Source organism: Gallinula chloropus (genome assembly GCF_964237585.1).
Source record: "Gallinula chloropus genome assembly, chromosome: 8".
Taxonomy (NCBI): domain Eukaryota; kingdom Metazoa; phylum Chordata; class Aves; order Gruiformes; family Rallidae; genus Gallinula; species Gallinula chloropus.
In genome coordinates, this window is record NC_140093.1 from 4,022,022 (window position 1) to 4,038,144 (window position 16,123).

Sequence of the window (16,123 nt, forward strand, 5' to 3'; positions counted from 1 at the left end):
TGGTTACACAGGAGGAAGCCCTTCCACAATAATTACCCTCAGATGTTGGCTGCAGACTAAGCTGAGCAGACCAGCCTGAAAACAATCTGGTCTAATTTTGTTCATCCACTAAGCAGATAGATCTACTTAATCTTCCCCAGGTCAATGGACAACAGGCTATCCATTACACCTATTTCCCAGGAAAAGCTGCTGTCAACTGCAGCAGGTTTTGGTGTAAAGGTTCCTTACCTCCATCCTCCTAGACAAACACTGGTAGTGTGCTGCAATATTCACATGGCAATCAGGGAAATCACTTCAAAAGTGATCTTTAAGTATAAGGTGACTTGCAGAGCATTTAAAAATCAGGGATTAATCTGGGATTTTAAAAGATGAAGTATCAAAATGCTGCAGGTGTAGAAATTGTTAGATGATGCAGCACCCTGAAGTTACAGTTTTTCTCATTTAAAAACAATTTATAAACACCCAGTTTTCAGAAGAGAATTGAAGTCACAGGCAACCAGGCTAATAACTTGTCAAAGGACACAAGGGGCAACAGTGAATATAATTATACATCCACCCAGTTTTCCTGATTTATGTATGTACAAACAAAAAACCCCACAGCCATCTGAACACAAGCAAATGATGTGATGTTTAATTCTGGGCTGCACTCATCCTGCAGCAAATATTCTAGTCACAGTACTGAGGGAAGGCAGTAAACATTGCCTTGAGTGTCTGGAGTGCCAGGGTTTAACTGCACCACCACCAATGTGCCATTTTCACACACACCCCCTATTTTTTTTTAATTTGGTAATAAACTGTAGAAATAAGTAAAGTTAATTCAGGCTCTTGCTGAAGCAACTAAGTAATGTGCTATACCAAAAATAAAACTCACCCTGTTTACTGTTACCACACCTGCAGAGTTAAATATAAACCCAGTATTTCTCTATTGTTGGAAGTATTTGTAAAAGAAGTGAAAGAAAAAAATTACAGGATGTTTAGTATAAGCTTTCAATTCCCATCTTTCAGATACAACCACCTTCACAATGTATTTTTTCCTCCTATGATACAGGACAGACTGAATACACAGATTCTGTTCTACCCAGCATCACATTCTTCTACCTGTTCAATTACAAATAACCCAACCCAAAACCAAGCCACAGCTTTCTACCATTGAGGAGACCCTCCATAGAGTTATCCAAGGAGACTGAGCACCTCTGCAAAAGCACCTGCATCCTCCTGCTCCCCCAACTCACACTCGGTGCCGAACAGCGTCCTGCTGCAGCTCCAGCCCTAGAAATCTGGATGGATGACCCAGCCCCCCTGCAGACTGGTATCTGAGCTGGCATGTCCGAGGCAAAGCAGAGGCTCTAAAGGGGGAACACTGAGGCAGAAGATGATGCAGCAGGGATCTGGAGATGAGCCATCCTACCAGAGATGGGTTTCTTTTCCCAGAGGCTCCATTTCTATGAGAAGTCTCTGCCAAAAGCAAACATCGGTGGAAGAAAGCACCTGCCTGCTGAAGGTAAGCAGGGGGATAATAAGGTCAACTGAAGGGAATAAAAAAAGAAATGAAAAGGTATAAATAAAAATATGATGCAGAGGGATGATGAGAGGAGCGTTCTGTCCCTTTAACCACACAGCCCAGCGCCAGGAAGGAGACAAACACCCACCGCTCATGCTCCCACTTGCTCCTTGTACCGGGAACGAGGAAGAACGTGCCTGCACTCTGAGAAAGCACAGGACCTCCACAGCTCCTACTAAAAATGGAAGAGAGTGCCCAACACTCCCTGAGTAAGGGAAGGGAGAGGAGACGTGGAAGGAAGGCAGAGCTATTTTTAGGAGTGCAGCAGGCCCAAAATGACATCTCCCTAACAGCAGCTTTTTCCGCAGACGCAGAGGGCTTGGCACACCATCTTCAAGGTGCAGAGGTATCACCAGCCTTCATCTGTCACCTCTCCTAACCACATGGCTCAGCTTGTGACCTCAACATACACTTCTGAAGCACTGCTTTCAAAAGAAGCCTTGCAGTCACTTTAATAACAGGGCTGTACTCCATGCAATTCTCATTAAACTAATGAAATACGCACTCGTGAAGCAAGGAATCCTTTCTCAATAACCTCTCTTACTTCTTCCTGACAGGCAAAAAATACAGACAAATCATTATGAATAAGTAAGGGAAGAAGTTATTTGTCTTTTAAAAAAAAGTTCAAACCTATTTAATAACGTTTCTAGTCTTGGCTTCACTCTGAAGCCAGTCACAGCCCTTCCACCACGAAAAGTAAGCCAAGGAAATGCCCCTCAAGTAGAAGTGACTCATCCAGATTCCAACACGTGACTGACAAAGGGCTGTTCTGTGCTGTGGGCTGGACATAGTTATCCCAGAACTACAGGAATCACACAGTTCAACACAAATTTGAAAGGCGTCAGCAATGCTGCATGACGTCATCAAAGCCTTTCATGAAGTCACTTGTAGCTTCAGACTCCAGAGCAGCTTGCAGGAGGAGGTTTCACCATGTCATTACAAGCTACATGAAAACAAAGTTCCTCCTTTCCTTTTAAATTGCTTTGAAGTTGCTGCATAATTGTTTCAGCACTTGTCTTCTGACATGAGAAAAACAATGAAACATTTCTGTGCAATTCATGGTCTCTTTCAGGTACCTTCTCCTTGGGAGAAGAATCTTGGCAAACATTTTAATTTTACTTCCAAATTACTTCAAAACAACATTTAGTTGGTTCCTTCATGGTTCCCACAGGCATGTGAAATGTTCAAAAGCCAAAAAAAAAAGCAACAAACACCTGATTTCATCAATACTTAAAAGCTGAAAACTCCATCAGTACCAATAATTTTGGTACAACTGAAAACAAATGATCATTAAGAGCACAAAGTTAATTACTGAAATTTTCAGGATGCACCTTAGCTTTAAATACAGAAAAATATCCTTGTTTTGTCTTCAAAGAAAATCAGCCAGCAACAACCCCTGAGTTTACCCAGAGTGAAAGGAAAGCTCAGGAAACACATGCAAATTTCTATGTTTGGATTAAAACTCATGACTGTGCAGAGTAAAACATGTGCATGGATATTCACAACTGATCTAATATGCAAGACCTCAAAAATTACAGGAAAAGATCTATCAGGTGAAGTCAAAGTTATTTCATCATAAACCTTCTCTTGATTTCACCTCTCAAACTTGATTAGGGACATTACAGCAGGTAACAGTCCAATGTTTCTCAGCAGTATTAATACTGTGTGCTTAAAAGTTGGACTTGATGTTCTTCAAAGGTCTTTTCCAACCTTGTGATTCTGTGAAAAGGAACAAAGCTGTGGCAGTTCCACACTGTGCAATGTAAACCCTGATCTTCCATGCAGTATTTTTGGTCATAACAGAGCCTCCCTGTAGGCTGAGTCCTCTTTTACAAGCACCACGCTGACTGTCTGCTCCAAATAATCTTACTCATCGACATATTTCACACTGCACACACTAAGATCATCCCCACATTTCAAGACCAGGCAGGTGAGACTGTAAAACACACCTCACTGTACACTGAATATGCCCAGTGGGAGAGTGGCCAGTTCAATGGCATTTGTTTCTGCCAGTCCCTTACTGTGTGCTGGGATTGATTTTCTATTTGTAACAGTTTCTTTGTCCCTCAAAACTTCACTTATTTGAAAACAGCTGTAAGGTAAGGCTTTGCATGAGTTGTGACTGAAGTTATTTCTTCCCCATTCTCCCACCCCCCATCCTTATTCATCTCCATTTGCTTAATGAATACAATGCAATTGATTTCTAATTATTTAGACAAAAGCAAGACTGAGGCCTTTGATGGCAAGCTGAAATCTGTGGACTGGGAATGCTGAAGAATCATTTTGTCTAAAACCATTGCTAGAAGCACACCCCAGCTTGCTTTGGGCTGAAAAAATTGCTTGAGAAAAACTACTGCCCAACATCTCTGCCCTGACTACCTGATGACTGCCACATCCAACTTGCTGTGCCAGATGACACTGAGCTGGGAGGAAGTGTTGATCTGCTTTCAGGGTAGGGAGGCTTTTCAGAGGGATCTCAACAGACTGGACCGATGGGCTGAGACAAACAGGATGAGGTTTAACATGGCCAAGTGTAGAGTGCTGCACATGGGACAGAACAACCCCCTGCAGCACTACAGGCTGGGGGAGACTGGCTGGAGAGCTGTCAGGAAGAGAAGGACCTGGGAGTGTTGGGTGACTGCAGGCTGAGCATGAGCCAGCAGTGTGCCTGGGTGGCCAGGAAGGCCAAGGGCATCCTGGCTTGTATCAAAAACAGTGTGGCCAGTAGGTATGGGGAGGGGATTGTGCCCCTGGACTGGGCATTGGTGAGGCTGCACCTCGAGTGCTGGGTCCAGTTCTGGACCACTCACTACAAGAAGGACATTGAGGTCCTGGAGCGAGTCCAGAGAAGGGCAGCCAGGCTGGGGAAGGGGCTGGAGGGCAAATCCCATGAGGAGCAGCTGAGGGAGCTGGGGGTGTTCAGCCTGGAGAAGAAGAGGCTGAGGGGAGACCTTCTCCCCACCTCCACTGCCCTGCCAGGAGGGTGCAGAGAGGTGGGCGATGGTCTCTTCAGCCAGGGGACAGGAGATGGGACAAGGGGCAATGGGCTCAAGCTGTGCCAGGGCAGGGTCAGCTCAGATGGGAGGGAAAAGTTCTTCCCTGCAAGAGTTGTCAGGGCCTGGCACAGGCTGCCCAGGGAGGGGGCTGAGTCCCCACCCCTGGGTGTGTTTAACAGGGGGGAGATGAGGTGCTCAGGGATCTGGGTCAGCACAGGACAGGGATGGTTGGACCTGATGATCTTAAAGGGCTTTTCCAACCTTGTGGTTCTGTGATTCTATGTAAATGGTGCCTAATTCACACACTCTTAACATCCTAGTGTGCAGCATGCTTGCCTGCCCCCCAGGAGTGGCATACATTAGGAGTATACATTAATCCTGACTTACACATGCTTCCTGTGGAACTCCAGAATCTTTCCTTCAATTCTCTCCTGGTTTGGCAAATAACGGTTTGCTTTGAGGTGTTCTCGATCCTCTGATTCATCAAAATCCCCTATTTCAGCTAACACAAGAAAGAAAACAACATTAGAATAAGAAGCTGCAATGGGAAAGGAGCAGTAACAGAAATTACTTGATACCTCATACCAAACCAGGATATTTCAATTTAATTTATCTAAGTATATGTAAAATAGTTATGGACAAGGCTACCTAGAAGGAGGGCAAATAAAATTATCAGAAGTGTCCAATGATAAAAACCTTGTGAAAAGAGAAAGTAGCATTATGTGACTTTAAATCCCTACATCTTGAGTTTTGGTCTCCCCTTCACATCTCCACACCTTTCAGAAATGACCCTGTGAAGAGGTATCACTTCATAGCTCTAGTTTCACACCAGCAAGGAAGCACACAGCCCCATTTCTGCAGCAGTGTTACAGATTCGTAAGCACACTTTTATTTGGCTGCTGCTCAAGCCAAGCTGGTGTCTGTGCAACCTGCTTGTCCTAAAGGCCATGGTTTTAGGGCATTAGCTATGTACAGACTGCATGAGCAGCACCACAGTGAGCTTCCACACCAGTTGCTTCCCATTTCCAGTTGCAGTCCCAGCAAGGAGGAAAGATGCTGGCCACTCTTAGGCTTGTGGTGGAGCATTTCTAGTTTTATTTCAGGCTGGTCTCTACACACTTCCCTCCTCCCAGCCACAAGGAAACAGAGAAAGGAAGCAGGGAGGCAGACAGGAGGGGCCATCTGGAAGATGAGGAGCATTGATGCCCATGTCTGCAGAGCCAGGGAAAACAGACAACACAGAAGGGCTTTGGTTCTGTACAGTCTCCACAAAGCCACAGTGTGCTCATAGGTCAGTACCAGCTGATGCTAAACCAGAACTCGCCCTGATGATCATCCTAGTGCTCTGCTACCATAGGAAGGACACACCACAAGAGAGAAGGTGCTTTTAGTTACCAAAAGCTTCTGCACACTCTTTAACTCAGGGTAGCAATGGCAACACCACAGCCACAGTACTCACACTGCAGGAGGTGAGAGACCAGAAGAGCAGCCGTGTTGTCGCTGCAGGTCAGTCGCTCCTCTGCCAGGTCCCTCTTGATTTGCAACGCAAACAGGTACCTGAGAGAGAGTTACAAGTGCTGGAGTTACAGGTACCACCCTGACATGGGAAAGAACAGTGGGACAGCCAGCGTCTCCTAATGCTTCCTTGCTCCAAAACCAAGGTCATACTGAAGCCTTCCCACCAAGGAAGATCAGAGAACTGATCCAGCCCAACACATCAGCACCAATGAGAACTCAGGGATGAGGAAGCAGGAGGAATGTCACAGTTTTAACAAGTTTGATTCGTGATGTTCACTTAGTAGCTTCAATTTTTAGCCAGGAAGAAACTTAATGATCACTTCAAGTTGTTTTATCTCTTAGAACAAGGACTCACTGATTCTGATATCTTGGTAGGAAAAAAGATGAGCACTCCTGCTAGCACTCAATGCATTTATTCACTTGTATTTTCCAGGACTATAATGTCAGCAGCCTACAAAGACAGTAAGAAATTATATTTCCTTTTCTTCTACTGCTGCACTTACTTAACTGTTTCCCAAATCAGCTGAAGAGGAAGAGATTTCTGTTTAACAGCTTTGCATCAGTAATAAGCTGCCTGCAAAACATACAGTCATAGAAAAAAAAACAGGCAGCCTGGGAAGTGATAAAGTCTGATTTCTAACTTCAGCCAATTTTAATGTATCTTTATGAATATAATGCTGGCAAATGTTTTGTGCTTTCCTTTTTACTTGAAGGAAGGTGCAATAAGGACTCCAGTAAACAAGTAACAACTCATTGCTATAAACCTTTGAACTGACAGGCTGATCAATATTCTTTACCAAATTACAACCTGAAAGAGAAAAGTCATTTTTTTAAAAGAAGAATGAATTAAAAACATTACATATCGTATTCTTGAAGCCAAAGGATAACAAAGGGGACACATTTTGAATGGGGGAGGGTTGTTTTTCCCTCAATTTCAAAGTAGTGAAAGTAGGTATTAAAGACTTCTGTAAAGCATGCTCTGTTTTCTGCATATCTGACTGCATATCTATCTTGGTTTCTTCACCACACCAACCAAGTGTACATCTCATTACTGGTATTACAAACTACCTAGAGCTCTAAGCACAGAATTCCACACTAAATACTCCGTAAATACACAAAACCAGTAAAACATGTTTGGTAGTTGCAGAATGCTTGAAGTGTAGACTTTGGAAGTTTAAATGATAAATCGTTTATTAAAATAGGTACTGAGTACTTTGTACAGGTACTGTTTATAAATATGAGTATTTCCTGTATACCCTGTTTCTTTCAACAGCACAATGTTAGGCAAGCCTTAACCTGCACTGTTTTCTGGTTTGAAAAATATTTTTTCTGGTAACTTTCATCTGCCAACATGTGTCTACTAATACCTTAACTCTAATGCTCTTCCACTCACGGTCAGACTAAGTTTTGTTTGGAAATGCCATGTCCTCCTCCTCCTCTCACCTTCCTTTTGTGACAGCAGGTAATGCAAATTAAATTCTTCAAAAAAAACCACTTTACCTGGTATATTCCTCTTGCAACTGGCCTGGGTCTGGAGGGAAAAATTTGACAGCTAGACGAAGCACTGCAGTCTTTGGTCCTGTAAGAAAAGTTGATGATTTCACAACAAGCTCTTGCTCTTCATAAGCACATGCACAGAAACACAAAGTCTAGTCAGCTTTCAGCTTGCCAGCTGACTGTAGGGGGTCTTTGGGTACAGGTGGTCCGTGCCCATGCCCATGCAGGTTGTCTGCAGAGGAGCTATCCATGTAACCCTCCAGGGCAGGCCTGCAGGCTGTACAAATGGTTCTGTGCAACCTGACAGCTACACTGTCCCAGAGCAACAAGCTAAAGACAAAGGCATCACAGGTCACCCAGTGAAAGGCTCCCCAGAGGGTGCAGATGCCCCCAGCACCAACCGCCACTGCGGGAGCTGTCGCTGAGCTGAACCCATGACCCTGCTCAAACCCAGCCAGCTCCTGACAGGGAGGTAAGAGTGCATTTGTGGCCATTTCTTCCCACTTTTAACCCCAACAACAGGGAGAAAACTGATTTAATGTTTAAACCCAAACAGAATCCTAACTCACTGTTTGGAACAGCCCATAATGCCCCGTGTAAGACTCTACACCACCACCCAGCTGCAACCAGAGCACGGCACTGCTCGCAGCATCACAACCCACCTGCTGCTTAAGGGAGCCTGCAGAGCATCCATCTGGCATGTGCTGGCATCCCCCTGACAAGAGGAACACCCACCCATGCTCCTGACAGAGAGACCTGTCCTCAGTGTGCACCTTCCCACAAGAGGAAGGACACTGCCTCAAGCACACAGAGCTGCAGAAGGGCAGGATAAACCACGAGGGAACAGACCCCCACTAAAAGGCAAAGGAAGACCAGGGAAGGGGAAAACCTGCAGCCCTCAGCCTGCTAGGCTGTTCTCCCATGTATTTCATGACCCTGCTGAAGAAGCTCAAAGCCAGCCCTGATCACAGATGATCTCCAGGTGCCTTCCAGCCCCATCCATCCCAGGACTCTGCGTGACACTGCCATTTCCAAGCAAGCTTAGCTGAATTTTAATTAAAGAAAAAAATAATAATCAGATTTGTTCCAGTGCATTGGTAAGCACAAGCCAGCCTGCCTGAATTTATTTTAAGCACCAAGATTTGTTAAAGCTTGACAAAGTCCAATTTAACCCCATCAACTCCACAGAAAGCTGATTTCTTCTGCCTGGAACACCCAATTCTCACACACCAGACATTGCTCCACTCGCTCACCCTCTTGTTTGCTGACAGGGGAATAACCAACTCTGCTTTCTGCCTAGGAGCTGGGAGAACTAACTCTCAGACTACCAGTGCTGGCAGAAAAGCAGCTCCCAACCTCAGATCCCAGAATTACCAAAGGAATGGTGAAGGAAAAAACACCCTTACATTCCTCATCCTAATTACAGTGTAATATCCCAAAATGAAAGGGAGCTGGAAATAGCACCCCCTGACAACACACAAAGCTCACTCTGGGCAGGGACTGAGACCCTACCAAGGATTTTATAGCTCAAGACACACCACATGAGGAAAATAAAATTTCTGAGAATACTCTGAGTCCTTGAAAGACCTTCACAAAGGCTAAGAAGGGACTTGCACACTACTCACACCAATCAATGGGAAAGCATTGCTCTGGGAACAATTTTGGCAGCATTCTGAGCCCCACATATGTTAAATGGTAATAAATATTAAAAATTGTTTCTACAGCACAACTCCTTTTTTTGTTTTGGGTTTGGTTTTTTCTAATCTGGTTGTTTCTCTGTGAATAAGCTCCATACTAATTAGGAAAAGAAACACTGGACCAGTCTTATCCAAGATAAAGAAATTATTGTAAGAAGCCAAATCTGAGCAGGAACAAACTATATGGTGAACACAACATTATGTAAAACTGGCAGCACCTCAGAGAAGGTACCCAATGCCAACCTGATACTGTTCAGCTGTCAGGAGGTTCAAAATTGGGATTGAAACTCCTTGACTTCTACAGTGATTTGGTAGTAAAACTGCATCCATTTGAAGCTGATCAAAACTAAAATCCTTATCATACAACACAAAGTTCTACATAACTGAGAATAGGTCACTGGCCAAGGCTGATTTGATGGAAACATTAATAATCTAGATCTTTTGCCAAAGACTCAGAACTGCATGCTGGCAATTAGACATCAATCACCATCTACATAAAGTAATAGCTCTGAGCTGCGTCACAGCCCACGAACACCCACAGGACTAAAAGTTACAAGGTTAACTCCAAAATCATGAATTCTAAACCAACCAACCAAAAAAACTCAACCCTGAAAAACCAACAAAAAATGAACCTCAAGAAAACTTCTTAAAGTTAGAATATAAGTAAAGATTATCTATCCACCCCCAAGTTCAGGCGCTTCTTCACAGCACGAGTAAACTCACTAAATCTCATTCTCAGAAAGTTTCCCTTTTCCCTGGGAAACAGCAGCCACAGGGAAAGCAGGGAGAGAAGCTGGGAGCAGACTACCTGTGTGCATCAGTGCCAGCCCAGCCCACCCACATCTGCTGCCCCCAGGGAGTCCAGGCACTGGGAAGGGCAGTGCCAGCTGGAGCCAGGGCAGATGTGTCCAGCCTCGTGTACCTGCACTGTCAGGATGTAAACACCTCTCCATTACTGGAGCTGATTTAGTCCCTTACTTCTGAAATATCCACATTTTAAAGTATCATAGAGAGACAGAGTGATGGGGGTTGGCAGGGCCCTCTGCAGCCCACCCAGCCCAGCCCCTGCCAGAGCAGGGTCCCCTCGAGCAGGCTGCACAGGGCAGCGCCCAGGATCACGGGGGCTGAATGGCTCCAGAGATGGAGACTCCCCAACCTCTCTGGGCAGCCTGGCCCAGGGCTCTGCCACCCTCCCAGCAAAGAAGTTCCTCCTCATGTCCAGGTGGAACTTCCTCTGCTCCAGTTTGTACCCATCACCTCTTGTCCTGAACACAGACTGACCCCCTCCTCCTGACCCCACCCCTCAAGTATCAATAGGCATTGATAAGATCCCCCCCCCTCAATCTTCTCTTCTCCAGGCTATAAAGTCCCAAGTCCCTCAGCCTCTCTTCATCAGAGATGTTCTTGTCCCCTCAGCATCTCCATGGCCCTTTTCTGCCCCCTCTCCAGTAGCTCCCTGTCCTTGTTCACCCCAGGGCAGAGCAGAGGGGCAGGAGAACCTCCCTGGACCTGCTGCCCACACTTTCCTTGATACACCCCAGGATGCTGTTGGCTTTCTTGTCCACGAGGACACGCTGCTGGTCATGGTCAGCCTGCTGTCCTCCAGGACTCTCAGGTGGTTTTAGTATCCAAATTAATCCCCCACTCAAGCAATGCTGGCAAAGGAGTTCTTAGCAAGATGCTGCTGTGAAATCATACATCAGCTGCCAGATTCAATGAAAGAGCAGCATAATATACCATACCCCTGGTTTAAGAGGGTAGGGGGGAAGAGCCACCAGCATACTGCATTCTTCAATTATTTTTAGCCTTTAGCATGCATCCTGTAATCATTTTTGGAGTAGCATAAAGCAAAGATAGCATCACTACCTCAATATCCCCCTGGCCAAAGAGCAGAAACAAATGTCGCAGGTGAAGTGAAGGGGGCTCTGAAGCTGCATCCACCCACCAGGCAGCAGACCCCTACCCTCTGCTCTCTTGGGGAAGCTGCTCCTAAGCACACTGGAGAGGGGTTTTGAGAATGAGATGGGAATACCCCCATCCCTGCACATCAGCAAGCTCCAAGTGCAGCTTTCTGGAGCCCTTATATCAGCTACCAGAGAGCACCCCATGGCTGCAGATGCCACCTCCTCCCATGCATAGGGTGCAACAACCCAGAATATTTCTTTTCTACCCATTGCACAACATACAAAAAACTCACAAAGAGCAAATAATCAAGTTCCACTTAAACTTAACAGCAGCTGATCCAACCTCTGTAGCTGTTTCTCAGAGAGGAAGAATGATACCTCAGTAAGTTTCCATTCCACCCACCACATATTACATATTACAGGCAATGGGTTTGCATGCCCCAACAGGAACCACTATCACCCCTACCAAGTAGCATTTTCAGGGATGCACAACCAGTAAATCAAGTAGCAATTGTGAAAGCACCCCACATAAAGCAGATGCAAATCCAGGAAAACTTCCTTTTATAAAGCTACTTACTCCGTACTTGTTTAATAACAGGTTTCATAGGTTCCAGCCAAATCTGAAATGAAAGGAAAGAACTCTTACAAACTGGCATCCATATTTGAATACAATATGAAAACTTCAAAAGTAAATTCAAATAAAGCAGTAATTTCTCAGTATTTCTTCCTCACTGCAGTAATGCAGCCATTCCTTTGTTAAAAACGCCCTAAAAAACCCCACACCCACACCAAAAACTTACCTATTTCAATCAACATTATTCATGTATCAGTAGAAAAAACACTGACCTGTGTTTAAACCTCATCTGGACAGAAGAAAAGTCAAGTCAGCAAGAGCAGACCACCACCACCACCACAGAAGTCATGCAAAAACACATGCCTGCAGCCAGGAGCCAGGCTACAGAACTACTGAAGGTGTGGAGAACATGACACTATGCAGCTCTTCTTCCCTTCTGTGCTTTGTCCATCTCTCTTACCTCTCTACTTGAGGATTTTTACTCAGTAAGAATTTCCCATAATTTTTTCTCTTTTGACAAGCACAGTTTTAAAGGAAGACTCATCTTGTTCTGGTAAAATGAGTATCCATAAAACTGATGCAAAGAATTCATAGAATCCCAGACTGGTCTGGGTTGGGAGGGACCCCAAGGATCACAGAGCTCCAACCCCCCTGCCACAGGCAGGGACACCAACCTCCAGGCCTGGAGCTACACAAGGTTGCCCAGGGCCCCATCCAACCTGGCCTTGAACACCCCCAGGGATGGGGCATCCACCCCCTCTCTGGGCAGCCTGTTCCAGCCCCTCACCACTCTCTGGAAAACACTTCCCCCTAATATCCAATTTAACCCTTCCCTCCTTCAGCTTTAAACCACCCCCCTTGTTCTGCCATTGTCTACCCTTTTAAAAAGTTGATTCCCCTCCTGTTTGTATTCTGGATGCTCAACTTTTGGGAGGATGGTTTGTTGGTTTGGGGTGGGTTTTGGGTTTTTGTTACTCCTCTAAACAAACAAACAAAAAAAATCAAGACGATTCTGTTTGGTCCTTACTGGTTACTTCTGTGTCTGAAAGGGTGCTGAGGATTCTAGATGCAGAAAGACTTTGGACACTTTGCCTAAGAACTGGAAATTAAACAAGATTTACTGTGTTCCTTGGCTCAAGAGCAGCAGGTATTGGTGCTTTTAGCATCAGGTTCTCAGGCACACTGTGTGCAAGTGCTAAAACTAGAAAAAGTAAGAGAAAAAAATAATGAAGGCAGTTTTGGGAATGTTTTCTGGTTTAGAAGCCACATTGTCACCTTTGCAAGGTACAGGGTAAGTGACTGGGAGTTAGAGAGTGTCAGCAGTAGGTCAATGATTTGAAAAGCTTGCAAGTCTGTGCCTGCTGAGGTTATGTCTGTTGGAAAGAGGTTAACAGTGACTTATCTGGGAAATTAACTGAAGACAAACAGGAGCACTACCAAACTTATTCAACCTATTACAAATTTGTCAGTGCTCCACAGACTACAATTTGAATTGATGTTCTGCCTTTCAGAGGGAAGACAGCTTTATTTCTGTCCTTGAAAGCAGGACCAGCAGTTTCCCCCCTCTCCACTTTCTAAGCTGCTGCTGTCCTGGTGTCCAAGAGTCAGAGATTATCCTACAGGAGACCCCAGCAGATTTTGAAACTTTGGACACTTGGGCAACTGCTTTCACCCAGCCTTTTTCTTACACTGAATGTATCAGGGAAATGTACATACCCAATATGACTGGATGTTCTGGAACTCAATCCCAAAATAGTCGGACTCAACCAGATTCAGGTGCTTGTAAACTTCTGTCAGTAATGTCTGGCCATAATGTTTTGACTAAGGAAGTAAAAACAACAACAAAAGCAACAGTGAGATTAAGATGAACAAGTTTACAACAAAATAGAAAAGAAAACATCTTTAGAAACTGTAGAAAAAGCTCTCAAAGACTATTCACATTATCATTGGCCCTGTAAACACACAATACTCAGGCACAGCTCTGTACAAACAAGTTTTCCAGAACCAGAGGAACTCAGTCTGGAAGGGATTGCTGGAAATCATCTACCTTCACCTTCCTGCTCAGTGCAGGGTCAGACAAGTCTACACCAGCAGCAAACTATCTGCAGCTCCTTCAATAAACCAGCAGCCTTTGTTTGTGCAGCTGGAGCTTGGGGCTCCCCCCAGCCACAGAGGGCTGAAGCAGGGGCTGCTGAGACCCCCCACTCAAACGTGCACCCCCCTCGCTCATACTGATACCAAGGACCACACAACCACACACAACTTTGGTGCCAAGCAAGACTTGGAATTGGATGCAGAGTCCAAGAGAGCTGAGGAAGGGTGGTGCAGGGCAGTTTGCACCCAAGCAGAATTCAGCCCTGACCTAGGAAGCCAAGCAGGACTTGCCAGGCCAGGCTGTCCGAGCAAAGGTTGCACATTGCAGCACATGCAAGGCTTTGGAGCTGGAATTCATCTTGTACCAAGAAGCATCTGGGAAAAACCCTGGGGTTTTTTCCTCCAACAGCACTCAAGAAAATCAAAGGTGACAGTATTTATTCTGTTAATTGGGAAATAAACAGGAAGGCTACAGCAGGAACCCAAGTATCCTCCTCCTGCCCTATGTCTTCTGTGGAAAGTCATCTGCAATTAACCCCTCCCTCAAAAGCCCTTTTCACAGTCAAGTTAGGTGCAAAGCCACCAAGCAAACATCAGCAGAAAGCAGCTATGGTAACACAGGAAAAAAAAATGGGAAACTTCCACAGCTCACCCAAAATAACCGTGCCTGGGTCTGTCTCTTCAGACATACCAGCCTGCTCTCAGCATCTGTTCCTGCATGACTGCAGCAGCCACCACAAGAACAGCAGCATTTATCAACCTGCACATTGGTCCTCAAAAAGAATCCCTCTTGCACCCCTCTGTCCCCATGCCAGCACCACAGAGAAGCTCATGGGATGGCCAGGACAGGCTCCAGGAGGAGGGGGCACAGCCACCAGCATCCACCCTGGGTCATGGGAGTGATGCTTTGACTGGCTACAGGGTCCAGCACTGCTCTGGCCAGTGGGTTATCTGGCAGAACACACCTCAGGCACTCATGCCACCAAGGGCTTGTTTGTTTGGGAAAGTCAGAGTGCCAGGAGACTCCACACCTTTGCCATCAAAGCAGGCACACTGTTCTGTATCTGACTCTTTAAACCCAGCATGGTATATCCTTTGAAAGGTGACACCAATGATGCAGTATGGTGAGGAGTGCTCTCCTCTCTCTCTGGACAAGTTTTGAGACGTCTAAACTGGTATTTTCTTTGCAAGAACATAGTTCAATTTATTAATGTTTTTTTAGGTAAAAATCTGTGCTTGCAGGAGGCTCTCTGGGTAAGGGAGCTGCTTCTGAAATGATGACAGTGAAACAAGGTACAACACAGGTACAGGTAAAACACACCCTCAGTAAATGACACTCTTGGTGCTCTGTCTGCACAAGGCTTCCCAAGCACATCACAGACAGCTTGCCACAGGACAAGCCACGTGGAGAAATGCATTTTGGAAATTAAATGTCTGACTTCCAGATGAAACACATTGCTTGCATAAAATAGTAACAGGAAACAATCTCTTTAAATATAGCAGGACTGGCTTTTTTCTTTTTTTTTAGGCCCAGAAACATGGTCATTGCAATGCCTCCTGCTTACAGGCACCAAAGAGCTGGGAAAGGAGTAACTTTCTAGCCAGCAACAGTTGTGGGGACGTGGCAATAGATACCCTGACCGACTTCACACAGTTCCATCTGCATTTATCCTGAGGCCCTGCCAAGCTCTGTGCCCAATGACACTCCAGCTGCCTTCATTCCTCCCAAAAAAGCAAGGCTGTATGGCAGACCTTCCCCTGTACCTCTCCTGCTGTGAGCCCTTCAAGATGGACTGGAGATGAAGCAGTTGAGATGGCTCCAGCACTTTGCCTCTGAGTAAGATGCCAAGCAAACATTAAAAGCATATTTTGACTGGACTATCAACTGCACTTTTGGGTGTCATTTACAGTAACAAGCTGAGAAAAACCTCTCTCTAAGCTCAGCATCATTCCACAGCACCTCCTTCAAAACACGCAGCAGCAACAGCCGTGCCACTTTCACAAAGAGCAGCATTCATTCTGTTTTAATTTCAAATAAAAATAGGTTACAAAGGCTTGAGACAGAACACAACCTTTTATTAGAGTCTCAAATGCTGTAGGAAACTCTCCTCAGAGCTCTTTAGTTCCTGGATTCATTTGTTACACTTATAACTGTCCTCTCCAAAATGCTGCTTGAACATTTTGAAGCTGGCAAAAAAGAAAGTGATGCAGTGGCCAGCACCATGTCATTGCTTCATCTGCAGAAAAGCAGCACAAAAGCAAAAAAATCTTTGAAGTAATTA

At 45.2% G+C, this 16,123-nt stretch overlaps 1 protein-coding gene across 2 annotated transcripts in view; it reads right to left on the reverse strand.

Annotated features, from left to right (window-relative positions):
- FARP2 (FERM, ARH/RhoGEF and pleckstrin domain protein 2) overlaps positions 1-16,123 on the reverse strand; it is a gene marked incomplete at its 3' end in the record, with an annotated part of 68,537 nt that overhangs the window by 37,929 nt on the left and 14,485 nt on the right. For both annotated transcript variants that reach the window (XM_084267080.1, XM_084267079.1), the window contains exons 2-6: positions 13,464-13,568; positions 11,751-11,793; positions 7,576-7,654; positions 6,017-6,114; positions 4,945-5,059 (exon numbers count right to left, since the gene is read on the reverse strand). In XM_084267080.1, coding sequence (XP_084123206.1) covers positions 4,945-5,059; positions 6,017-6,114; positions 7,576-7,654; positions 11,751-11,793; positions 13,464-13,568 — 440 coding nt within the window. The remainder of the gene's footprint in view (positions 1-4,944; positions 5,060-6,016; positions 6,115-7,575; positions 7,655-11,750; positions 11,794-13,463; positions 13,569-16,123) is intronic.